The 27,830-nt window shown below is 47.3% G+C and overlaps 1 protein-coding gene across 2 annotated transcripts; it reads right to left on the bottom strand.

Annotated features, from left to right (window-relative positions):
- On the bottom strand, window positions 1-27,728 carry CD36 (CD36 molecule (CD36 blood group)). Of its 2 annotated transcripts, XM_076070752.1 has the most exons (13): window positions 24,407-27,728; window positions 22,996-23,161; window positions 17,593-17,768; window positions 14,672-14,816; window positions 12,993-13,166; window positions 10,586-10,677; window positions 10,065-10,114; window positions 8,578-8,647; window positions 7,761-7,948; window positions 6,761-6,879; window positions 5,855-5,928; window positions 4,098-4,152; window positions 1-2,710 (listed from the first exon to the last, which is right to left on the bottom strand). In XM_076070752.1, exons 2-13 carry the CDS (start codon window positions 23,119-23,121, stop codon window positions 2,549-2,551), a joined length of 1,431 nt encoding a protein of 476 aa, XP_075926867.1. In that variant the 5' UTR covers window positions 23,122-23,161; window positions 24,407-27,728; the 3' UTR covers window positions 1-2,548. The 2 variants fall into 2 exon arrangements, with proteins under 2 accessions (XP_075926867.1, XP_075926868.1); XM_076070753.1 differs by lacking the exon at window positions 24,407-27,728 and having other exon boundaries at window positions 22,996-23,848.
- Window positions 27,729-27,830: the final 102 nt, after the last annotated feature.

Here is a 27,830-nt window from a genome sequence, read left to right as displayed (position 1 = left end):
TTGTAGGAAAATATCATGTTTAATTTGTTTACAAATCAATCACATCGGCATCATTTTTAATCAGTATAACAATACAATTCATACCCACAAGGATGATATATAGTTATATAGTCATGCATGAAATGTATTCTGTCCGCACAAGCACAAGCTAGGAATATAGGCGGGTTGGCAAGCATTGTCTTTCGAACATTTAATATAACGGTTGTATATCTCAAACAATGTCCATGAGAAAATCACCCAGAATGCACATCTCAGAAGCTGAGCAGGCTTGAGATGTGCTGGGTAGCACTTGGATGGACGATCTTAGTAAAATCCACTGCTCTGCCCCCCCCCACACACACCTTCCCCAACCCAAACTGACCAGAGTGGTGAAGTATGGTCAAATATCCCTCATGGCCTGCAAAGTGTGGCGGAGGCCCTCATCCAGCAGTGGATTGACAAACGGACGGTACGCTTACATATTCAATGCAAGCTTTGGAGTACAGTGCCGGAAGGTTTTGCCAGCATGGAAGTTGGTGAAGGCATTCCTGAAAGACGAATTAATTACTCACCAGAAAACGTCATGTCTGGTTCAATCACCCGACTGGTGCAGGATAACGTCATCACCAGAAACTCGGAACGGGTTTTTGCCTTTTTTGTTCAACAACAATACATTCATCAGTGTACATTAATTTCTTATATATATGTGCGTGTGTGTTTTGTATACTTCAGCAGTGTATTGCGTTGAATAGTAAAGCCATTAAACCTTAAAGCAGGGCGGGCGATAGGGCCAATCCGCTCTTTGGAGACAGCAGTCAGGAGTGAGTGTCAAGCAGCACCCCATTGTGGGACGAGAGCCACAAGACATACGCGAGCCGAGCCCAGTGCGGGCCGGTTTTCTACTGGCTAATACCCGTACCGAGCCCGAGCCAAACGATGCTACACTGGAGAGATGGGGGGAGGGGAGCCAGGGGGAGGGTGCGAATGATGTGTGCGATTCATCTGACGCCACCACGCCTCGAGAAGATGCATTTGATCTTCTGCAGGCGTGACGTCGGCACACCGAAGTTAAGATAAATTACATTTTGTCCCAGCGAGCCTTGGGGGTGCTGAAGAACGGTGCGATTGTGTCACGCAGCTGTGCGTGCGTTCGAGTGTGTGCACGTTCGCGTGTGTACGAGTGTGTCTGTGCGTGCACTGTGTAAGAGCGTGTGGATATCAGTGCTTGAAAGTGTGGGTATTCGCGTGGGTTAGTCCTCTCAAATACAGTGTCTCCACGTCATCTAAACGTGCCTTGGACACGTTCGTTGCAATTCGACATCTGCGACATGGCTCGGCTACTGCAGTGGAAAAAAAGCAACCCGTGCCTCCTGACCAGACAATGGGGTGGCACGGCATGGCCCCGGCACGGCTCACATGTGGCGAGTGGAAAACAGGCAGAAGGCCAGAAATGTGCCACACACGAGGTGTCCCGAAGGACAATGGCGTGTCGGTCATTGGCAGGTGGTGAACCCAAACACCCAATTCAGAGGGGCGCAAATTCTATTATTATCTCGAGTATGAACGAAATATGCAGTATATCAAATATGATTATTTACATGAATAAAAAAAATCTCAAATATGGTCTACTATATAAAACAGCCACCTAGAAACTTCAACCGACACATTATGCGTCTCTCCCATTCCTCCCCCCACCCCCCCGCGAACTTCCTCCTTCCCGGGGGTGCATCTCTGATCCTTTGCTGAGCCTCTCCAGATCCTCACAGCCAGGATGTTGGACGTGACGTGAGAGCGATTCACAAATCACGGTTTGGGCCAGATTGCGTCAACACCGTTGTACCGTAAACTTTCCTCCAGCCGACACAGCGAATGAATAAAGTCGTCACGCAGACAAGCGTGACGACTTTATTAGAGTATTCCCTCGGCTAACGTTTTTAATCCGTCCCACGAAAACGACCCTTCAACCAGAAATGACCGTTAGTCAAATAGAGGAACTAGATTCGCTGTGGGCATGGCTCAGCCCCACTTGCGAGCGCTCGGATTTGACCGAAATTGGCACCACGCGTGCAAAACGCGTAAACAAACCGTTGGTCAAAATGTCAACGTTAGTCGAAACCACGCCGGGGGGTCCCTATGGGAGGCGAAACGTGAACCGAAAAAAAACCCCCCGTGAACCTCGGACGTCACCGTCACCCGAGGGACTCGACTGTAGTGCGCGAGCAGTAACCACCGTTCGCGATGTCGGGGAGCTGTCTCACTATCTTGAGTAGGGGCCTTCACTCGTGGTTTTTTTTGTTATTTTAACGTGACACATTTATTACTTTTGACCGCGTTGCGTGGGATCAGGGATTAGGACACGCACCTTTTCGTTCGCGCAATCTGAGCCAAAAAAAAACAATTACGAAACGTGTTAGAAATGACATGAAGCATTGGAAATCATCGCGTGAAAAGGTTAAAGTTGTCCCCTTTATGCACTGATAACATACCACCACCACCATGGCTCTTTCCCAAGTCACTGTCTCCCATGGTGATCACTGTGCTATTGTCACTCGCTCCACGTATTGCTCGGCTAACGTTTACACGACTTGACAGAGAAGTAGACGATTGGCGAAACGACTATGCCAATGCTGCCCAGGGCCATGAGAGTGATTTGCACAGAGAAGAGCGCATGCATGGGAATGGTGAGGGCTTCACGGAAGGCCTTGGCAGAGTCATCGCCCAACGTTCCTGTCTGGCAGCGTAGCAAAGCACGAGAAGACACGTTAGATTCTGAACACTCATGATAAACACTTAATTCGAACTCCGTATTATTAGAATGTTGTTATTATTACGCTTGTTTATCCGGGGAAAACAGCGCCGAGTCTCAAGACTCTTTTTTCAGAAGGGTCCGGCCAAGTTTTCACAGTCCCAGTTGAGCAAATGTGCAGGTCCCATTGTTTGCTTTGTCTGTTTTTCTGGTTATGGGAGGAAACTGGAAAACCCAGAGGAAACCCACGAAGAACAGAGGGAGAGAACACAAACTCCACACAGAATGGTGCCCGAGTCAGGAGTCGAACCCAGATGCTTCTTTCCGTGAGGCAATGTGCCACCCTGCTGTCAAACACAACGAATGTGCGATGACGACCGAATGACGCTACACATTCATTGTAGGCCTGCTTGAAAAACATTGATGGTAGACCAACATTGTCGGGAGACCATGTAAAATGGTATAATATGCTATGTTACATTTTACTGCAGTTTTTCTTAATCTTGAAATTAATATTTTTGGATGAGAATGAAGTTGTTTTGGCGATATATGTCTGGCTAAAATTTGTTTTAACAGTAAGAAAATAATGACACGCAAGTTAAAAGCATAGCTGTTGATATATACGTCATGTTCAAAAAGTGGATTATTTCATAATTTTACATGCTATGTAGTACCAAATAAGACAAGTCTCATTCGGCTGTGGGTGGTAATTCCTCTCAAGCCAGGCCCGAACAGGAAGTTGTCGTGGGGTTCCAACACAGCAAGGCAACTGTTCTCAGAGCAGACTTCTGATACTGCATCATGCAAAATCCAAGTCTATAAATATTCACACTTTTTTATTGTACCAGGTAAGGCGCCACTGAGATATGTAGCTCTTTTTCAGACGCGACCTGGCGATCACAAATGATAGCTCAATGACGTGGCTTGTCACGTGGAAATTTCGAGCAGCCAAATACTCTAAACGCGTGATGTTGATTCTAAATGTGGAGGGAAAAACCGGAGGACCCAGAGAAAAATCCACGAGACCACGGGGAGAACATGCAAACTCCAAATATACAGCAGGCGTTTGGGTCGGGGTAGAACCCACAAGTTCCTGTATACCAGGCGAGGGAGTTAACATCTCGCCACCGCGGTGCCCAGTCAATGATGTTTAAACATCGCATGCCATCCATTAATACCTCACGGCACTGCTCCAAAGGTAAACCAACCCAATAGGAAAAGTAAAACTATCCAAGTCAAAAGCAAAATGTGCAGAAATTGTTCCATTTTCTGAGACACGGATTTGAAACTAAGTCATATTAAAATGCCAAAACATTCGTTTTACTGTGAATGTTAGTCACAGTAGAAGCTCCCGGTTCATGCATCCCCTTACCTCATTTAGCCAGATTATTGGGAAGATGTAGTCTTGCGGAACGTTTTTGAAAATGCTGAAATGTAGTGAAAAAAAACAAATGTACAGAATTCATTAGTGCAGAATTCAAATAGGACATCAGTTTAACACCTGGTCGGCTGTCGCGACCAATATAATCCATAATAGAGGTTTTTGGGTGAGATGGCGTGAATATACATGTGTCCTTAAACCCGCCACCACCGCCTGACACAGCCAATTAGTGAAGGTTTGTCACGTGAACAAAACGTGCCAAATCGTTACCAGTAGAGCACACCTGTGTGTGGGAGAGTGAACATCCATGACGTCGCAAGTTGTCAATGTTGTGGGTTTACTCTGCAACACACAAGCGGTGTGCTGTACTGGTAACACGTTGGCACGTTTTGTTTACGTGACAAACCTTGCTAGTTGGCTGTGTCGGGAGGTGGCGGGTTTAACGCAACTTTATATTTACGGGATCTAATAACCTCTATTACGGATAAAGGGACATCATTTGTGCCATTTTACCCCTTCAGTACAAATGCAAGTACAGTTGCAAAAGTACCTGAATACAGTGTTACATTTTTCGGCTGAAATATGTTTTGTTAATGTCTTACATAATATGTGAAAGGAAATGCACACTTTAACTGTGATGATGCGTTTAACATTTAAAACGTACGAGTGTGTGAAGAACCTTGCTTGACAGTGGCGACGTACGCAAGGACTAATGCGCACACACTGTGCGTGTAAATTACATCCGCACACGTGTGAGTCCATCAATACCTCGCAAGTTACAGAAAATGAACGCATGCACAGTATATACGGTACTCCATAAAGCGTTTTTTTTTTAATCAGAGACGGATTTAGAAACTTCCCAATCGGGAGCAGCCCTAAAATGTCAAGATTAAAAAAAATATATATATAGATTTATGGATGTACATTCGTAACAAAAATGAATAATGAGATTTTATTTCGTTGGTATATTGCAATAATATACCAATTATTTGTGGCTTTCAAGGAGTGGAGATCGCCCCCAACTGCTTCCCCTTCCACGGATCGTTGCCCCCTCCGAATGAAGCTCACAAAGCGATGGACCGCCATTGGAAAACACAGCAGTCAGGTTCGGGATTTTACATTATAACGGCGAACAAGGGTATAGTAGCACAGCCGTGAACCCAGCCATCCAGGCCAGAGCCATTACGTTGTTTGGATGCGGTTGATGGTAAGGAAATGGGAGTCAGTGTGAGATGAAACCGGTGGAGACCGCTGCATGGACTCAAGGAGTAACTGGAAGCTCGATGGATTGTCAACAAGGACGCTGAAACCATCGCCGATGATGAATGGAGAGGAGAGAAATGAGGCTGAGGGGAGCTCAGAGGGAAATGGACCCAGGCACATAACATGTTTGTCAAATGCGGATATAATGAAGTAAAATTAATTGCACAAAAGTCATAAGTTTAATTGTTCCTTTTTAAAACACTTTTGTCCGTGGTAGAAGGTTTAGTTCATATTATTAATCAGAATCGAACAGAATTACCACAAAAAAGTGGCAAATTTTCTAATATATTTCAATTGTGATTATATTTCTTACAGGTATATGAATATCTGACTATGTAACAAAAAAAACCCTATTTAGTGTAGGACTACACACTGGTCAGGGTGAGGATTAGAACACGGAGCAGATGTTGGCTGGAACCCAATATGCCATCTCATACAATAAGATATACAAATCCTGTGTAGACAGTATATTCAAGAGCACTTACTCAATTTGTTTGACTGGCTGCAGAAGAACGTTGATTTGTATACGCTTTGTCACGCTCAGGGTAATTCCCGTCGTCTGCCAGATCAACAAAACAACAACAATTATCATCACCACCGGGACAAGCTGCCCCAACAGGAGGGTCACTGCTTTAAGGTCGCAATGCGTCGCACGCACACAGTGCTTGACACAAATGAACCCCAACACCTTGCCGATCTCGTTAAGGAGCATGAACCATCGCGCGAACTGCGGTCATCCTCGCAGTGGCGGCTTCTGGCTGCTGACCATCGGACAAAGACGGGGGTCACCGCGTCATCGCGCGGCACTTTCAGGCGCGCTTCTGCGGCCGTCTGGAACGCTCTTTCCTACCGATGTTAGGAAGCCACTGGAGTTATGCACTCTTAAATCATTATCCAGATTGACTAAATAATTCCTTTAAAACTGCTTTTTGTGTTTGGTGTTGTTGTCCTTCCCCCGCACTTCCGATGAGCACGGTTGGCTACGTACGGTGCGAAAGAAGTTTAACGTACATACATACGCGGCAAAGTGTCCTTTGCCAGAAACACTAAATGCATTATAACAGGCAGTCACACATTGGTTAGGAGATGTGGCTCTCAACTTTCCACGTTTTAGGGCTCAACAGATATTGGTAAGATTCTGAGATCTGTCCCCTAGGAATAAAAGTTATCACCAAAACGACAGCAGACTGCTTCTATGCATACTTGCACATTAACGGGCACTGTTATTATGAACATCGCACAGCGCGGGTATCAAACGGGGCGGCCGCTGGATCCGAACCATGAGCCTCTGCAGCAGCAGCCGTCTGAACGAGAGCTGGCGGCTGGGCCACGTCACCGCCACAAAACACTGCGCTGGTGAGGGCAGTGGGAGTGTGTCACATTAGCCATACCGGCTCCACGTCCAGGTAGGTTTCATGATCTTCCCGATTTGGTTCCAGACCTTCCACATCATCGATATATTCCCTGCTGCCGTCCAGGAAATGAGGCAGAGAGATGAACACCGGAGCGCCTGAGGCAGGGAGGGCACGGGACAGTACACTCTCATTTCATCTTTATTTCAGAATATTTAATCAGACGAGAGGAATTCGAGGAGCTATGAAGCTCTTTTTTTTTTCCACATGTCCAAGTGTTACCTGGCTTCAGCTTGGCATAGTGGGCAAACGGGCTGCCCTTCGTCACGTTCGAACAACTATGAACTATTTTTTTTTTATCTTGCCAGGTAAGGCCCACTGAGCTGCTGTATATAGCTCGTTTTCAGAAGCGACCTGGCCACAAATGATAGCTCAAGAAATTGGCTCATCGCATGGAAATTTACAGCAGCCAAAGACTCTAAACGCATGCCGTTTCTAAATACGGAGGGAAAAAACCGGAGGACCCGGAGAAAAATCCATGCCACCACGCAGAGAGAGACACACAAACTCCAAATAAAGAGCCGCCAGAGTCGGGATCGAACCCCATGACCTCCTGCGAGGGAGTTAACATCTCGCCACCGCGGCGCCCAGTCGATGGTGTTTATACATCGCATGCCATCCACAAATACCGTACGGGCACTGCTCCAAAGGTAAACCACACAATATGATAAGTCAAAACGATCCACATCAAACAAAATGTGCAGAATTGTTACATTTTCTGAGATGTAGAAAATAGAGGGGGGAAAACCGGAGGACCCGGAGAATAATCCACGCGACCACGAGGAGAGAGAGAGAGACACGCGAACTCCAAATATACAGCACCAGGCGAGGTAGCTAACATCTCACCACCGCAGAGCCCCCCCACCCACCCCCCTTTTCGCACAGCAGGCGCGGCTCGCTCCGTTCACGAGTGGTCCACGGTGAAAGGGAGCCGCCCCGTACTGCCGTCCCAGATGCGCCCGCCCGCCCGCCCACCCACCGCCTTTGCAGCTGCTGATGTCCAGCACCCCGTCACGCGTGCAGCCCGTCCGGTTGAGGTACTCGGTGCAGTAGCACTGGTTGGCGGTGTTCTTGTTCGACGCCGAGAGCAGTGACGTGGGGAGCAGGTAACGGTACACGTCGATGCCCTTCAGTTTTCGCCTTTGGTCAAATTCCGCGACCAGATTCCTGCGGGATGGACACGTGCGGCGATGATCCAAGACAAAAAGAGGAAATGTGCCGTTCAGTTGAAAGCTAGAAATGGGGTTGTGCGTTTCCACGGAATGGGGGAGATGCATTCGAAATGGGTATGATGGTCGATAGGTAGTCTTTGTATCCATGTTTGACAGTCCTGATGGACCAAAGGACGAATGCACACTCTGGTCAAGAGTAAGATCCTCATTTTTCCAAGTGTCAGAAAACGAACACGTATTTAGAGTACCGCACAACACTCTATTTATATATTTGTACAGTCTGTACTTTGCAATTAATTTTTCATTACTGCTCTGATCGATTGTATGTATGTACGTTGAACTTATTTCGCACTGTACGTAGCCAAACGTGCTAATCGGAGGTGCATTTGCGTGGCAAAAAAGCTGTGCGTACAGTAGTAAGGTTTTTAAAATTTGCAGCTTTTTCATTTGTTACAGCCCTCTGTTAATCCACTGCTGGATAAAGCCCTTATTTGACCATACTTCACCACAACCTCGCTACCACTCCACCCCCAACGTTGCCACACAGCGCTTCAAATGCGCCCATTAAAATTCGCGCCCATTAAAATTCGCAGACAACATGCTCACGTATGAAGCACATATTACCTGCAGACATCAGATGAAAAAAATTCCAGTTTATTTTTCTTATTCAAAAAAGGCGGAAAGCTGGATCCATCTGTGGACACAACAAAGTTTCGTTTCCAAGTGTAACATGCACTTCAAAGGCAATGCTTGCCTAGGCAAGGACTGATAGGCAAATGCCACCATGTGTTAATGATTACAACAAATGCTACACTCGCCATGAATTAAAATCAACAACATAAAATAAACAACTGTCAGACACTTCTCATTCGTCAAAATGCTTGCTTACTTGCACACATCGCACTCACGATGAGAATACCGTCCCCACAATTCAAAGCGGCATGCCAATAGGTAGGTGCCTGCCGACTTCACGGCAAGAGCGCAGAAGCGTGGTCACCACATCTACGCCTCTAATATATAAGGAACAAAACAGGTGGACTTCTCCACAATTCTGGCTGTCGCCTGATGAAGCTAGTTGTAATTACTGGCGAAACGTCGTACTCAGATTGTAAATGTTGTGGCTTGGCTCTCCAACACACCGGTGTGCTGTACTCGTGACGAATTGGCATGTTCTGTTAACGTGACAACCCTTACAAGTTGGCTGTGTCACATGTATATATTTATGCGATCTAACCCAAAAACCCCTTCTATTATGGATGATATTGGTCGCGAAAGCCTCCTACAAGTTACACCGACTTCACGGCCCTCGTCGGAACTCAAAGTGTCTCCTTGTTCAAGCGAGCATTCAGAAGTGCTCATCTTCTTTGGCAGCCGGAGAACGAAAATTCCACATTCCGATGGCAGCCTTATGCACTGTCCCTCGTGTCTTTCACCCTAGAAGGTCGATGTGCTGGCCTTGTATGTACCGTAAGTATGTTGAACTTATTTCACACCGTACGTAGCCAACCGTGCGAATTAGAGGTGCGGGAGTAGGACTATAATCTAATCACAAAAATAAAAACCCTGCGTTGACCTCTGCCCTGATTATAATTTCTAATTGTTCACGAGAATTATTGTCTATGTGATGGCAAGATGTTAACTACCTCGCCTGGTACACAGGAGAAGGTCGTGGGTTCGACCCCGACCCTGACGCCTGCTATATATCTAGAGTTTGCATGTTCACCCTGTGGTCGCGTGGATTTTTCTCCGTATCCTCTGGTTTTGCCCTCCACATTTATAAACGACATGTGTGAAAATTATTTGGCTGCTATAAATTTCGACGTGATGAGCCACGTTGTTCAGCTATCATTTGTGGCCAGGTCACTTCTAAAAAAGAGCTGTAATAACTCAGTGGACCTTACCTGGTAAAATAAAACAAATATTTATCGTTTTAAATAGTAAGTGCAGTAAAAATAAACGTGGATATCCATACGGATAACAGGATCCGTGATTTTGGTCCTCCACATCACCACAGATAAGAGGAGTTGTCCTGAATTGAATTTGCACAAATGATGCTGAGTTGCATTTCTGAGACGTCTGTTTAAACTACAGTGTTGCAGTTTCATTTTTACCTGTCCCTTTTATTCTGTCACAGAATTCGTCCGGCCAAAAGTTCATGGACCTGACATAAAGAAAAAGAGAGTCGGACAGCACGATGTATTTAGTGAGCACGTTTGCGAAGTTACAATAAAGCCTCTCAAAGCCCGGGTCGTGTAGGCCGGAATTCGGGTTAAGCCCTAAGGCTGCCGAAAATAAAATAAAAAATGCGCACTACAATCAATGAATGTATACCAGCAATTTTTCAGCCACATTCACGAGCTGCGCTTATTCTGTTGTATGTAAATCGGTAAATCTTTGACGTTGGATGCCGCGTGCGCTGCTTTGCTCTGTTCTTGGCTTTATTTAGCATTTTTTCACATTTGTTGCCAAATAAACTTGAATGAATTCCGTAATTCTATGCGGAACGTCTGACACAACCCATTACGTGAGGGTCGCCCCAAACCAGTCCAGCTTTGAGAAGTTTCACAGTACAGTACTATACTCAATATTGACTTGAACATTGAGGAATAAGTCATTATTGCAAAGGACTTACTTGTTATACTTCCATTCATGGATGATCGCAACTCTGCTGATGTCTCCTTGCCCAGTGAAAATGGTATAAACTCCATCGTTTGAACCATTGTACTGCACAGAAATCACATTGCGCCACAACGTACAGTGAGGGAAAAACGTATTTGATCCCCTGCTGGTTTTGTACGTTTGCCCAATGACAAAGAAATGATCAGTCTATAATTTTAATGGTAGGTTTATTTGAACAGTGAGAGACAGAATGACAACAAAAAAATCCAGAAAAACGCATGTCAAAAATGTTATAAATTGATTTGCATTTTAATGAGGGAAATAAGTATTTGACCCCATCTCAATCAGAAAGATTTCTGGCTCCCAGGTGTCTTTTATACAGATAACGAGCTGAGATTAGGAGCACACTCTTAAAGGGAGTGCTCCTAATCTCAGCTTGTTACCTGTATAAAAGACACCTGTCCACAGAAGCAATCAATCAGATTACAAACTCTCCACCATGGCCAAGACCAAAGAGCCCTCCAAGGATGTCAGGGACAAGATTGTAGACCTACACAAGGCTGGAATGGGCTACAAGACCATTTCCAAGCAGCTTGGTGAGAAGGTGATAACAGTTGGTGCGATTATTCGCAAATGGAAGAAACACAAAAGAACTGTCAATCTCCCTCGGCCAGGGGCTCCATGCAAGATCTCACCTCGTGGAGTTGCAATGATCATGAGAACGGTGAGGAATCAGCCCAGAACTACACGGGAGGATCTTGTCAATGATCTCAAGGCAGCTGGGACCATAGTCACCAAGAAAACAATTGGTAACACACTACGCCGTGAAGGACTGAAATCCTGCAGCGCCCGCAAGGTCCCCCTGCTCAAGAAAGCACATATCCATGCCCGTCTGAAGTTTGCCAATGAACATCTGAATGATTCAGAGGACAACTGGGTGAAAGTGTTGTGGTCAGATGAGACCAAAATGGAGCTCTGTGGCATCAACTCAACTCGCCATGTTTGGAGGAGGAGGAATGCTGCCTATGACCCCAAGAACACCAACCCCACCGTCAAACATGGAGGTGGAAACATTATGCTTTGGGGGTGTTTTTCTGCTAAGGGGACAGGACAACTTCACCGCATCAAAGGGACGATGGACGGGGCCATGTACCGTCAAATCTTGGGTGAGAACCTCCTTCCCTCAGCCAGGGCATTGAAAATGGGTCGTGGATGGGTATTCCATCATGACAATGACCCAAAACACACGGCCAAGGCAACAAAGGAGTGGCTCAAGAAGAAGCACATCAAGGTCCTGGAGTGGCCTAGCCAGTCTCCAGACCTTAATCCCATAGAAAATCTGTGGAGGGAGCTGAAGGTTCGAGTTGCCAAACGTCAGCCTCGAAACCTTAATGACTTGAAAAAGATCTGCAAAGAGGAGTGGGACAAAATCCCTCCTGAGATGTGTGCAAACCTGGTGGCCAACTACAAGAAACGTCTGACCTCTGTGATTGCCAACAAGGGTTTTGCCACCAAGTACTAAGTCATGTTTTGCAGAGGGGTCAAATACTTATTTCCCTCATTAAAATGCAAATCAATTCATAACATTTTTGACATGCGTTTTTCTGGATTTTCTTGTTGTTATTCTGTCTCTCACTTTAAAAAAAAACCTACCATTAAAATTATAGATTGATCATTTCTTTGTCAGTGGGCAAACGTACAAAATCAGCGGGGGATCAAATACCTTTTCCCCTCACTGTAAATGTAACAGGCCTGTCGTCTCGCTTAACACGCGACATATGTTCCACCAAAATGGCTCGGCAAGCGAAAACTCGTTAAACGATCATCGTTTTCACATTGACTGCCATGTTAAAAGCTGACTTACGTTCCAGCCCTAAAATATTCCACTCTAGCACAACTTTTTTTTACAATTTTTAATGAGAAATACAAATTACTGTATCATTTTTAAATGAAGTAATAAAACATTCCATTTAACACTTAACACATATTTGAAGAACCACAGTGTAAGATTCCCCATATTAAAACAATTTATGTTTATTTTTTATTTTACCAGGTAAGACCCACTGAGTTATGTAGCTTTTTTTCAGAAGAGACCTGGCCACAAATAACAGCTCAACGAAGTGGCTTATCATGTGGAAATGTATAGCGGCCAAATACTCTTAGTGCGTGATGTTGATTCTAAATGTTGAGGGAAAAACCAGAGGACTCAGAGAAAAATCCACGCCACCACAAGGAGAGAGACATGCAAACTCCAAATACACAGCAGGCGTCACGGTCGGGATCAAACTCACGGCCTACTGCATATCAGGCGAGGTTGTTAACATATTGCCACCGCGGTGCCCCCAATTGCTAGGAAAGGCAGAGTTGTTTGGGTGGAAGGTGAATGAAAGGCTTGGACAAAGGTGAATTCTCAAACTTACCGGATAAAAGAGTCCAAAGGTACTGTCGATGCCGGTGCTGGCCACCGATTCTAGGATGGGATCCTTGTATCCCCAGAGCAGCTCTCGAACTGTGCGTGTATGGAAGATGCTGGTGTTGGTTTTCTTGTAAAAAGAATTTAAAACTCCGGGAAAACCCATTATGACAGGCAACGCCTGAAAGAGCAAACAGAAGGCTTACACTTTAGATACGACAGTCCCGACGTGCAATACTGCTGCTGATGTAATGCCAGGGCTGCTGCAAATGTGGTTTGTGCAGTGCAGGCATCCCTCGATTTACAGAAGGGATGCGTTCTTCAAAAAGACGTGCTTCAAAAAAAACTTCATAAATTGGAATGGCTTTTTCCTTGAACTTAATAGAAATTTTTTTAGGGATATGTTTCGAACAGTCATTCCAATTCCGAACCTAAAAAAAGATACACCTATATCAATTTTGACAGCGCACAAATGATAACAAATGAAGTTAATATTAAAATGAAGGAATAATTATTGACTAAAAGAAACAAAATAATGAACACTTTATCGGGGAACTCGCCAAAAGATCTGGCAAGGCGATGTGGAGGCGTTCCTGCTGCACTGCAGGAACACCGTGGCGATGTGGAGGCGTTCCTGTTGCACTGCAGGAACACCGTGGCTATGTGGAGGCGTTCCTGCTGCACTGCAGGGACAAAGTGGCGCTGTCGGGGATGGGTGGCGACGCAGCCTCCCCGGCGTTGCTTCTCGTTTGACGATCTCACGGCGCGTGGCCGGAGTGAAATTTCGATTTCGTTAAAAAGTTTCAATTGCGTTAATGCGAAATTTCATAAACCGAACGTTCGTAAAATCGAGGGATACCTGCGCTGCGTATATGCAACTTTGTGGCAGATCTGCCGTTGTATTCTGTACTTGAAGCTCAGTGCTACTTTCATAACTGTGTAGAGACACATTTGTTTGAAAGCTGGATGGGTTTACTCACGGGTAAACTTACTTTATGTGACAAACCTTACTCATTGGCTGTGTCGGATGGTGGCGGGTTTAACGACGACATTTATAGTTACGCGATCTAACCCAAAAACCTCCATTATAGGTAATATTGGTCGCGAAAACCTACTTGTTAAACTGTATGGGGAGGCTACAGTAAATGTCATCACCGGAATATAAAATTACCATCACTGTCACCTTCGCAGGGCTGACAATTGTGACGATGACTTCCGCCGTATCGTCTGTTTTGAATCGAGATTTCAAACTAATTTCTTGAAAACTGTTGGTTGTGTGTTGGTTTGTTGACCTTCCCATGCACCTGCGATTAGCACGGTTGGCTACGTACAACGCGAAATAAGTTCAACATACACACGTTGTTTGAGCAGGGAGACACTTGGACTGAATAAAACCAAATTATTACAACATAACAATATAATTTAAATGCTGTAATTAAGTCAATGGTGATATTGTATTCCAATTTGCACTGCTAACTATACCGACATTTCTTTGCATTCTGTAAATGGAAAGATTGGTGTTAAAGATGTTATTAATGATTTACATGATGCTACATAGATTAATGTGAGCAAATATGGCCATATAACAGAGGTGATATGCTTCTATGGCAACTAACTTGCGTTGGCAACCATTGTTGGCTCTGTGATTGTTGCAGGTGAATAAATAAACGCAGCAATGGTTCTTACAGAAGCCACCATGTTAATGGACGTGATCAAGTCTTCCTCGGGTCCCACAGACATGTCCCGCAGGAAGATGGCTTGTTGCGGTAGCACGTACGACACGCTGTCGTTCGGATGGTATACCAGCTTGTCCTTGGCTAAATGCCGCACTCTGCAAAACATGGAAATGCCCCATCACAAGATAATAATAATAAGTCCATCTATATAGTGGCTTTTCATCAAGGACCTCAAAGCAGACACAGCAGCAGCCACTGGCGGAGCCAGTGGAGGGGGGGGGGGTAGCACGTGCCCCCCCCAATGATCCGATCGAAATCTCTAATTTCCATCGGATCATTGGGGTTTATTAGTAATAAATCGGCATTTTGCGACCCCCACTGCCACTGTGTAACATATTATTACGTGCCAGGGACTCTATGAGACGATATGACAATAGGCTGAGTCCATAATTGGCAATAACTAACGGCAAAGCAGTTATAAGTGACTCAGAATTTTGTGCAGTTACGTCTACAGAGTACACAACTTCCCTGAAGGCATCGACACCTTCAGCGAGCGCGATGCCGATCACACAACGCGGTTCGAATTTGACCGTCGATCGATGGCTGTGCCATCGCCGCACACGCGTCGAGTAACAAGCAATGGACAACTTCTTACTAATAACTCCTTACTAACAACTCCTTGCTTACTAACAACTCCTTGCTTACTAACAACTCCTTGCTTACTGATAACTCCTTACTTACTAACAACTCCTTACTAACAACTCCTTACTTACTAACAAATCATTACTTACTAACAACTCCTTGCTTACTAACAACTCCTTGCTTACTAACAACTTCTTACTTACTAACAACTCCTTACTAACAACTCCTTACTTACTAACAACTCCTTACTTACTAACAACTCCTCTATCATTTTTCATTTCTGGAGGGGTTGCTCCCCCCCTACCTGAAAATCCTGGCTAATTATTTTATATTATACTCCATTTTGTAAATGAACTAAAAGTGTAATAAGTGGAAGCATATAAATAGGTTCTAAGGCGCATTTTCAAAATGTCCACAGAATACAGAGAAGATTTGCATCCCCAGATCTTAGGGACCTTCAGGGGGAGACATATGGGTGCAGCATGTCAACGATATAAGCTGGGGCAAGATGGTTCACAGCTTTATAAGATGACACCTGTGCACGCCATAGCCACTGCACAAAGAAATCTTATGAACAGACTCTTCCTTGGCAAAGGTCACACAGTTGATTTAAGGTCACAAAGCTGATCTAAAGACACAAATCTGATCGAAGGTCACAGAGTTGATTTAAGGTTACAACGCTGATGTAAGGTCACACAACTGATCAAAGGTCACAACGCTGATCTAAGGTCACAAATCTGTTCGAAGGTCACAAAGCGATCTAAGGTCACAACGCTGATCTAAGGTCACAAAGCTGATCGAAGGTCACAAAGCTGATCTAAGGTCACAAAGCTGATCGAAGGTCACAACGCTGTTCGAAGGTCACAACGCTGATCTAAGGTCACAAAGCTGATCTAAGGTCACAAAGCTGATCGAAGGTCACAAAGCTGATCGAAGGTCTCAACGCTGATCGAAGGTCACAAAGCTGATCGAAGGTCACAAAGCTGATCGAAGGTCACAAAGCTGATCGAAGGTCTCAACGCTGATCGAAGGTCACAAAGCTGATCTAAGGTCACAAAGCTGATCGAAGGTCACCACGCTGATCGAAGGTCACAACGCTGATCGAAGGTCACAAAGCTGATCTAAGGTCACAAAGCTGATCTAAGGTCACAACGCTGATCGAAGGTCACAACGCTGATCGAAGGTCACAAAGCTGATCGAAGGTCACAAAGCTGATCTAAGGTCACAACGCTGATCGAAGGTCCTCCCAAGGGGAGTTGGGGTAGTTCCCGACATTCGAAGCATACAAAAAAATGGTCCTACATTAATATTATAAAAAAACAATAATCTTGGTTTCTCTCCTAATATTTCGACGATTCGGGTGACTTCCCCCACAGATCCCATTTATAGAAAAGACAGGGCTATTTCAGGGGTAAAGTTAGTGGCAAGAAAGACCCGCTTTAGCACATGTGCAGCTTATAATGTTAAATTAATTATATTGCCTTCCATAAGGCAGTATATGAATATGCGCTGTATATTTACATCACTGATGCAGTATGAATATAAGTAAATAAATACCGCTGAATATTACAAACCCCACCCCCCAAATATCCAGTCTCTGTATGTGGGACACCGTGGGTGTATATCCCCCCCCAACATTATTTCGAGGGCACAGTACACCGTGTGATAGTAAGCAAGCCATCAATTAATTATTTTGTCAATCCACTCGCCAAATGAAGTTTTTCCGCATGCACTGTGCGTTATTGAGGTTTTTTTTATCATCATCATCATGAAAAATTGAACATTGCTGGTCAGCGTAGGTTGGTGAAGAGAGAGGCCCGGATCCAGTGCACATGTCACTGGCAACTAATATTAGCTGTTGCCAGGAACCAAACTTTTGGATCGTTCGGTCCATAGCCCAGTGCGCCAACCACTGTCGATGCTTCACGTTCAGCTGTAAAAATCATTGGACAAAGTTTTTGTATTTTTCGGTATCACCATTTGACAATCTCTACCGCCATTTGCAGAATTGCCTAAATGTGCAGACATAATGTTTATAGCGTTTGAACTCTCTTCATTCGGCAGCACATCACACCATTTCGTCTGTATTGCTGAAATTATACTCATTTCAGATAAGCCTTTCATCATTAGATAAACAACCATATATATAACTTCACTAACGTGTGAAGTGTGCAAAGGGCTTCGTGGGCTTGGTGTATGAAGATACCTTTCGTTTTTATTGTCCCTTGCGTCAGGTCACGCGTGTTTGGTGCTGTGATGTTTTGTTTGCTGGTGCAGTTCGGGACTCACTTGTACGTGTAGGGTCCCAGCTGCTTGAGTTTGGGCTTCACGGTGACGCTGGAATTACTTTGCAGCGAGAACTCTTCTGAGTTGGTCACATTGAAGAACCAAAACTGGCGGTAGACATCGCTGGGGGACTGGACCCATGCATCAAATGCCACGGTACCATTGATGAGCACGGCCTCCTATGAACAGAAGGGGAGTATGCATGGTTAGAAAAGCGTTGTCTCTTCCACAATGCGGTACATCTGCAGTAACTTACACCAGTACTAGCTAAGTGGCTCGGCAGTAGATCGAGCAGCTCGCAATTGTAAGCACGCGAGTTCAAATCCTCGCTGGAGGTTGACTCGGCTCATCCCCCGGAGGTCGATAAAACGCGTACCACTTTGCATACCGCCAAACGTTATCGTTATATTACTTATAAGGGAAATAGTTTTCGCTTAACGCGTCAAATAGCGCGCTCAACGAGGACTGCCTGCACGTGCTTGCACGGGAATTCGCCATCGAGATGCTCCTAGTCTCGAAGCGGACGCAATCACATTCACGTGCGTACGTTCACGTGCCTGCGTTCACATTTCTAAACGTCAAAGGCAAATAACCCCCGTATAGCCTTAACAGCCTGTTGGGACAAGTGCTGTAAGCGAACAACCAATGACGGCCGGGACGGCACACGTGGGAGTGGGTGGTCAACACCACCGCCGACCGCCTTTGTCTCCCCAGTTGCGATGTTTACACACCGCACCGAGGTACTTATTTGAGGCCGAGCCGACCCAGGGGAGGCCCAGAACCGGTTCAGATAATCGTCACCGGCGTTGTTCGCGAGCGTGAATCAAACTCGGGTCGCCGGGTTCGTAGCGCAGCGGCTCTCACCGCTTCACCACCGCTCCCCAAAAGACACACACACGCGCACACACACACGCGCACACACACACGCGCACACACACGTACGCACGCACACGCGCGCACACATACACGCACACGCACGCACACACGCACGCACACACGCGCGCACACGCACGCACACACACGCACGCACACACGCACGCACACACGCGCGCACACACGCGCGCACGCACACACACACACGCGCACGCACACGCGCACACACATACGTGCACACGCACACACGCACGCACACACGCGCGCACGCACACGCACGCGCACACACGCACGCACACACGCGCGCACGCACACACACGGGCACACACACAACAACCGCCATTCGCCACTAAGTGGCGGTGACGTCACCACGACGCTTGTGCCAGGCTATGTGCACCCTGAGGCCACGTGAAGTGTCGAACGCCCGCTGGCAGGAGGTCACGGGGCAGACCCAGGTGCCACGGGTCGACTGACTGAGATGACTGGCTGATGCACCACCTGTGCCCCCTACTGTGCCAACCTGCTGTGCTTTAGCCACCCGGCGCTCCGCTCGTTGTTCTGAGCGTCGCTCATCGGCCCTCCAATGTTGTTGGAGGGCGACTGCCTACAACTGCCCAGTAGCATCCTTCACGAGCCTCCTCCACAGAGACCGATCTTGACACTGCTGGTACCAGTCATCGGCAAGTCCACTCAGCTCCACGTCCTCCTGTACCACATCACTCCATCTCTTCTCTAGCCCGTGCCGCGCCCGTTTAACCCTCTCGATCCGGCTGAACAAAAGCTGTTTGGGCATGCGGTGGCTGGGCAAGCGGGCTACATGACCCAGCCAACGCAGCCTTGCCTGCCGGAGGAGCTCACTGATGGAACCTTGCCCAGATCTTTCAAGGATTTGTAAGTTCCTCACACAATCCAGCCTGGTTAAACTCAAGATGGATCGAAGGCAGGCTCGCCTAAATGTTTCTAATCGGCGAAGATGTTCCATTAGGGGGGTCCAACTTTCGCAAGCGTAGAGAAGGGAGGGAATGACCGTGGCCGAGAAGACCTGAAGCTTAGTGCGGAGAGATAGACCAGGTAGCTTCCACACAGCGTTACGCAACCGATGAAAAGATATTGCCGCTCGACTGATTCGGAGTGAGACCTCTGCTGTTAAACTGGAACCGGTCATAAGCACACTGCCCAGGTATGGGAAACTCTCCACTCCCTCCACAACTGCCCCATTACCGATTGGGAGTTGTGGGTGTGGAGTGTCCGATGGTACAAAATACCCAGGCAGGTGCTTAGTTTTGGTGGGGCTGATGGTAAGGCCCCATCTCTAAGTGGCACGCTCCAGCCTCAGCAGCAGCGTCTCCATCTCCTCCTCTGAATGAGCAGCTATTACCAAATCATCGGCATACATAACGTGGTTGAGCAATAGGGAGCCATCCCTTGACCGCACCCGGGCATCGATCAGCCTCCCATTATATCTGTACCATATGGAGATTCCCCCGGTACAACTATTGAAGGCTTCACGATCTACGTGGTCAAAATAGATGTTAAATAATGTGGGATACAGAGGACATCCCTGTCGCACCCCAAGGTGTACAGGGAATGGCTCTGACTCCCGGCCACGTAGTTTTACCCGGGCCCGCTCACCATCATGAAGGTACTTAATGATCGTGAGCAGAGGATCAGGGACTTCAAAAGCACGAAGAACAACCCAGAGGCCAGGCCTATTTATGGTATCATAGGCCTTGACCAGGTCAATAAAGCAGAGATGTAGGTCTTGCTGGAATTCCCTACACCTCTGCTGTAGCAGATGGACAGAAAATATGGCATCTGTGCAGGACCGCCCTTTCCTGAAACCGCATTGGGGCTCCGCAAGCCTCTCCTCAGCGTGCCTGGCAAGGCGATGTTGAATAATCCTTGCCAGGACCTTTCCCGGCACACTGAGGAGTGAGATGCCCCTGTAGTTGTTACAGTCTGTGCGGTCACCCTTCTTAAAGAGGGGGACCACTAGGGCATCCTTCCAATCCTGCGGAACCCATCCGGTGGTCCAGACTGTTGTTATGATGTCATATCGGGCAGTCTGTGCACAAACGCCACCCTCCCTCAGCATTTCGCTTGGGAGATCATCTCTGCCCGCTGCCTTTCCTGGTCTCAGACTCCGGATCGCCTTCAGTACTTCCTCAACAGATGGTACCTCAGCTAGCCACTCACAGGGGTTGACTTCCAATATTTGAGGCACCTCAGCCTCAGCAGTGTCATCCCCACTTTGTGCCATGATGTTTTCCTGGCTGAGGGATTTTCCCTCCCCCAGGACCTCACAGAAATGCTCAGCAAATCTGCAAACCTGTTCCTGGGGGTCGGAGATTGGATCACCATTATTTTCCCTAACGATGGTAATCGGTGTGGCACTGCAGGTTACTTTTTTGATGGAGTTAAATAGAGATTTGTGTTCGCGTGCCACTGAGGCAGACTCCAACTCCTCAGCAACCCGCGACCATCACCCATCCTTGCAGCGCCTCACGGCTCTCCGAAACTCCGAGCGAAGGCTGCGGTAAGCCTCCTCATTCTCTGACGTGGGATTCTGTAGCCGATGACAGTGGGCCTGTCGCTTTTTCTCAACTATCCTGAACACCTCCTCTGTCAGCCAGGGTCTCTGGGGAGGTCTGGACCGCGTACCCATAGCAGCCAATGCAGTTGCATGAGTGCAGTCTTGAACCTCGCCCATTTACCCTCGACATCAGGAGGAGTGGGTGACAATGCCAACCCTAGTCGCAAACGATGTTGAAATTATCGCTTGCAACTTTCATCAGATAACTGAGACCAGGCCACTTTAGGTTGGAATGGGGTCCTGGGTATACACCCACCACCGGAGTGGAAGAATGGCAGGCTCATCTTACAGATGACTAGTCGATGGTCAGAGGGCAGATCAGCTCCACGGTAGGTCCTGGTGTCAAGGACATGGGCTCGCATCCGCTGGTCCGTCACTATGTAGTCCAGCAGATGTTCTTGCTTGGACCCGGCATGCATCCATGATGTTGTGTGGATGCGCCGATGCCGAAACAGCGTGTTGGTAATTAAAAGCCCATGGGCTGCACAAAAATCTAGCAGCCTCATACCGTTGTTATTGACCTGATCTGGCCCATGCCCTCCAATCACTCCAGACCAGGTGCCAGCATCTTGACCAACTCGGGCATTGAAGTCACCCAACATGATGACTCTATCCCGAGGTGCCACTTTAGCCAGCACCTGTAACAGGAGGTCATAGAAGGCATCTGACTCATCGGCTTTGCCTGCATCCCTCCACGGATGTTCGTTTTCGGTGGGGGCATAAGTAACCACGACCACTACTCCTCGCCTCCGGTTGATGGGAAGACGAGCCCAAAGTAGCCTGGGGCTTACAGCTTCCCACACCTCACCGCCATGCTCCCACGCCCCCTTCATTCTTTTGTTCAAAAGAAGAGCCACACCCTGTTGTTTGGCAGTCTGCTGCCCCGAGTAGAGGACTGTCTACCCCTCATGGTGGCAGGACCCAGAACCGGTCCACCGGACCTCCTGAATGCCACAGAGATCCAGGCGTACCAGTCCAGCTCCCGACAGAGGAGTGGCAGCCTCTCCTCCGCAGTGAGCATTCGAACATTCCACGTGGCCATCCGTAGTGGCTTTTCGTTGTTTCTGGAGGAGCCCCGAGGGTAGAGATTCAATCTCCTGGTTCTGCCAATTGGGGTTTGGCCAGGAGACGTCATAGACGCCTGTCCCGAGGGGCTACTTTAGCCAGCACCTGTGACAGGAGGTCATAGAAGGCATCTGACTCATCAGCTTTGCCTGCATCCCGCCACGGATGTTCGTTTTCGGTGGGGGCACAAGTAACCACGACCACCACTCCTCACCTCCGGTTGATGGGAAGGCGAGCCCAAAGTAGCCTGGGGCTTACAGCTTCCCACACCTCACCGCCATGCTCCCACGCCCCCTTCATTCTTTTGTTCAAAAGAAGAGCCACACCCTGTTGTTTGGCAGTCTGCTGCCCCGAGTAGAGGACTGTCCACCCCTCATGGTGGCAGGAGCCAGAACCGGTCCACCGGACAGAGGAGTGGCAGCCTCTCCTCCGCAGTGAGCGTTCGAACATTCCACGTGGCCACACGAAGTGGCTTTTCGTTGTTTCTGGAGGAGCCTCGAAGGTAGAGATTCAATCTCCTGGCTCCGCCAATTGGGGTTTGGCCAGAAGACGTCATAGACGCCTATCCCCCCGGGGCCTCCGGCACAAGCTTATTAGTTATATATTTAAGTCGTAGTTTTGTGGTAATTTTTTTAAGGTGGAGGGGTTACCAGCCCCTCGCACCCGTCCAGAGCCCCCGTTTAGCCCCTGTGGTGGTCACAGACGCCATGAGGGGAGGAGCCAATCGGAATTGGCCCTGCCCCCACAGCACTATCCACGACAGAGTTGCCCGTCCGGCACCGCGAGGAGTTAGGGGGTTGTTTTGCCGGACACACGCACGCACACACACGCGCACGTGCTGGTGTTGGCGTGCGTCTCCACTCGCGCACACCGACCTTCGTGACCGTGGAGCTGATGATGTGGTCTCCGATTGGGATGAGGACTCCTCCCAGCACCAGCAGGAGCGCCGCGACGACCAAGCCGCTGACGAGGCAACACTTGGGAGAGCAGCAGCAGCCCATCGTCCCCCACCCACTGCTGTTTGCGTGGCAGCCCCGGAGACTGCTCGGTGACAACCCGGATGGCAGCCGTTCGTTTTGCGGCAGGAGGAGGTTGAAACATAAAAGTAATAATTGTATTCATAATAGAGTTTTCTTTTTGGGGTTAGATCGCGTACATATATAAATGTGTCGTTAAAGCCATCGCCACTCGACACAGCCAGTTAGTGAAGGTTTGTGATGTAAACAGAACGTGGCCAATTCGTCACTAGTACAGCAAACCGGTGTGTTGGAGAGCCAAGCCGCAACATTTACAATCTGAGTACGACGTTTCGCCAGTAATTACAACTAGCTTCATCAGGCGACAGTCAGATTTGGTCGCGAAAGTCGACGTGTTAACAATTTTATTCTCAAGATGTTTAATCTTCGTCCACCATTATCATTATGATGATGATGACATTTTTAAACACATTTGTTGCTCAGCACAAGTCTCAAATGTTAAAAGCAGCTAGCAACAAAAACAGCGGCAGCACGATCAAAAGTTGCAGTAGATAAGACTAAACGCGATTCTTGAATTAAAGGTTTTTTGTTTGTTTGTTTAGTTTCTTTGTAAGAGCTCGAGAAAAGAGACACGAGGAGGGTCATCCTAGGGTGGAGCAGTGCGAGGAGGGGAGAAGCCCAAAGGGCACCCACGAATCGCCGCAAAGTGCCGCAGACTTTTACCACAATCTGACCGCAAAAATAACGCAAAGGGCCCCCCCCTCACTGGCAGCCCCCCCCCCTCCGTCGCTCACCCATGCCTAGCCCCCTCCCCCCGCCCACATGGCCCCCCACTTGTGAGAGTCTCGCCCCCCTAATTTAAGCTTGATTTCTAGTAGCTGTGTGATGATGCTCGCTCTAACTGCCAGGGCAATGTCGCAGCCATGCGATGCAGTTCATAGCGCCGGCAGGAACAAAATAAAAAAAGACACGAGCTAACAAACGAGAGGAAACCCCCCTCCCACCCCCACACACAAAGGAAATGTCGTCTAGAAGGCAGCAGATGGAGCGACACCCCTCCAGAAATAACTCCACGAAAGTCGCCTTGCTGGTGAGCCTCGTGCCCACCACCAGGCGAACCAGCCATGTGATGCGCTTTTGTTTGAATGAACTCTGTAAATTTGCTTAAAAACAACTACGAATTGTTCAATAAATTATACCAGTCCCATGGGTTATGTCCCCCTGACGTAAAACGTGCAAACGAGAGTATTCAGACAACTTTTTAAAACGTAACATATTGTGTGAACTAGAATTGTGTGAGTCGGTTTACCTGTTCTACGATGATCTGGGAGTTCTGGACCCCTAATGGTATAAACTGGCTGACACCCCTTCTTATAGACAGGTGCTAATGGCAGTCAAACAGCACGGCAGGCTGGGAGCGAAGGTCTCCTCTTATCGGTAACATTTCTGGGCCAGGCAGCCATTGGCAATGACAGGGAAACGCCATGTTGTTATTATTCAAGCCACGATGGCGTGTGCTAGACGTTATAATAGTGTTTGGAACATGTAGTCCACAAATAATTTCACCTGATGTAGGCTCCTCCGAATGAGGCGACAATAGATCCACGTTTTGAGATCATTGCTTGCGATTATTTGCAAGCCATTTTGAACATACGCCATGAGTGCATGATGTAGATTGGTATACGTTGGAAGATCAATAACATCCCGCAGCCTTTACAACTGCAAGCAAGCACACAGCCTTTAATTGTGGATGCGTTTAAACAAGTTGGAGTAATCTTCCTGGTTCTTTCGGTAAAGTCACGTAGAATGGAAATAAAATAATAAAAATAAAACATAATCAAATATAAATCGTATTTTTATTATTTTATTTCCATTCTACGTGACTTCACCGAAAGAAAGAGGAAGATGAATCCCTGCAGTCACGAAAGCTTTAAATCGAAAGTTGGAGTAATTTACTGTTATGGTGTGAACATTTTGTTCTTGCATGATGCCATTGTGTTCAGGAGCTAAATGCCGATGTTGATGTCTGCTGGCCACGGCGAGAGGGCTTCAGGAGGGAATTTGTGTAATGTTGCTGTTCCTGCTCTGCTGAAGGAGCACAGACTACAGTGGCTTGCTGTGCTATAAGGTCCAAAGTTTGGGTTGCATGTCCAAAGTCGCACTACTGTTAGATAAGTTAACCCTCTTCATCCCCTGTGGTACATGAGGCCGCAATGAGTGACCTCCACTTCTTCCTGTCCTCGGCAACATGTTGGGCCCAAGAGAGGTTGATCGCTAACGAACTCGTCCTTCACGATCTGCCGCCCAGGTGGTCTCGGGTTTCCCAGGTATCCTTGTGCCCGGCGGTGTCCATCTACAGGGCAGTTTTGGGTAAACGGTCCCTGGTCCATTGTGGGGACATGTCCGAGCCACCTTAGTCGCCGTCTCTCGATGTCTCTTGCGTGGTATTCGGACAACCGGTCTTCTTGTACACTTCGGCGTTGTGGATTTTGATTGGCCAAAATCGCACACCCGTGACTTGTCTTTGATTGTCCAGTTGTGAAGGAGACGTGAGCAGCGGCCTGCTTGTTGGTGTTGTCCTGACGGTGCGGTCGATGGCTCCACCGGCGGGTGGGAGACGGCAGCCCGGTCTCGCAGTGGCCCGACCTCTTGCAAGTTTTCATGTTACCTTAAACATGCCGTCCTCTTGGCGAAATGGAAAGTAAAACTACAGAAACGTTATTTGTCTACGAGAAAGCTCAGAATATTCCATAGACAGTCATGATAAATAGTGAAAATGTACAGTGAGGGAAAACAGTATTTGATCCCCTACTGATTTTGTACGTTTGCCCACTGACAAAGAAATGATCAGTTTATAATTTTAATGGTAGGTTTATTTGAACAGTGAGAGACAGAATAAAAAATAAATCCAGAAAAACGCATGTCAAAAATGTTATAAATTGATTTGCATTTTAATGAGGGAAATAAGTATTTGACCCCTCTGCAAAACATGACTTAGTACTTGGTGGCAAAATCCTTGTTGGCAATCACAGAGGTCAGACTTTCTTGTAGTTGGCCACCAGGTTTGCACACATCTCAGGAGGGATTTTGTCACACTCCTCTTTGCAGATCTTCTCCAAGTCATTAAGGTTTCGAGGCTGACGTTTGGCAACTCGAACCTTCAGCTCCCTCCACAGATTTTCTATGGGATTAAGGTCTGGAGACTGGCTAGGCCACTCCAGGACCTTAATGTGCTTCTTCTTGAGCCACTCCTTTGTTGCCTTGGCCGTGTGTTTTGGGTCATTGTCATACTGGAATACCCATCCGCGACCCATTTTCAATGCCCTGGCTGAGGGAAGGAGGTTCTCACCCAGTATTTGACGGTACATGGTCCCGTCTATCGTCCCTTTGATGCGGTGAAGTTGTCCTGTCCCCTTCGCAGAAAAACACCCCCAAAGCATAATCTTTCCACCTCCATGTTTGACGGTGGGGATGGTGTTCTTGGGGTCATAGGCAGCATTCCTCCTCCTCGAAACACGGCGAGATGAGTTGATGCCAAAGAGCTACATTTTGGTCTCATCTGACCACAACACTTTCACCCAGTTGTCCTCTGAATGATTCAGATGTTCATTGGCAAACTTCAGACGGGCATGTATATGTGCTTTCTTGAGCAGGGGGACCTTGCGGGCGCTGCAGGATTTCAGTCCTTCACGGCGTAGTATGTTACCAATTGTTTTATTGGTGACTATGGTCCCAGCTGCCTTGAGATCATTGACAAGATCCTCCCGTGTAGTTCTGGGCTGATTCCTCACCGTTCTCATGATCATTGCAACTCCACGAGGTGAGATCTTGCATGGAGCCCCAGGCCGAGGGAGATTGACAGTTCTTTTGTGTTTCTTCCATTTGCGATTAATCGCACCAACTGTTGTCACCTTCTCACCAAGCTGCTTGGCAATGGTCTTGTAGCCCATTCCAGCCTTGTGTAGGTCTACAATCTTGTCCCTGACATCCTTTCAGAGCTCTTTGATCTTGGCCATGGTGGAGAGTTTGTAATCTGATTGATTGATTGCTTCTGTGGACAGGTGTCTTTTATACAGGTAACAAGCTGAGATTAGGAGCACTCCCTTTAAGAGTGTGCTCCTAATCTCAGCTCGTTACCTGTATAAAAGACACCTGGGAGCCAGAAATCTTTCTGATTGAGAGGGGGTCAAATACTTATTTCCCTCATTAAAATGGAAATCAATTTATAACTTTTGACATGCGTTTTTCTGGATTTTGTTGTTGTTATTCTGTCTCTCACTGTTCAAATAAACCTACCATTAATATTATAGCCTGATCATTTCTTTGTCAGTGGGCAAACGTACAAAATCAGCAGGGGATCAAATACTTTTTTTTTCCTCACTGTAGTTCTCAAAACATCTGCAACAAATTGTGACAATCCATGGATGCCACCGACGGGGCGTGCCTCGGATTACGGGAGGAACTATCTGCTTCCGGACGAGATCCAGTCATCCGCAATTTCTTTCAGGATCAACAATCCCGTCGATTACGGGTAATCTGCGGATTACAGAAATTCGCAGATTGTTTGAGCGTGTATTTTTGGGGTCCTTCTGTTTCTAACAAATATATGTACTACCCAATAACGTGCATGCATCTGTACTCAACTGTATTCGACGAGTGGCAGATTTGACATCACCAAATCTAAAGTCTCATTCAACCACTGGAGCTGATATAATACCACAACATGAGTGGGT

Source organism: Petromyzon marinus, chromosome 30, assembly GCF_048934315.1.
Source record: "Petromyzon marinus isolate PM22_M1 ecotype Great Lakes invasive population chromosome 30, UKy_Petmar_22M1.pri1.0, whole genome shotgun sequence".
In the NCBI taxonomy this organism is placed as follows: domain Eukaryota; kingdom Metazoa; phylum Chordata; class Hyperoartia; order Petromyzontiformes; family Petromyzontidae; genus Petromyzon; species Petromyzon marinus.
Note: the sequence above shows the minus strand (reverse complement) of the source record. Positions and strands in the feature narration are given on the sequence as shown.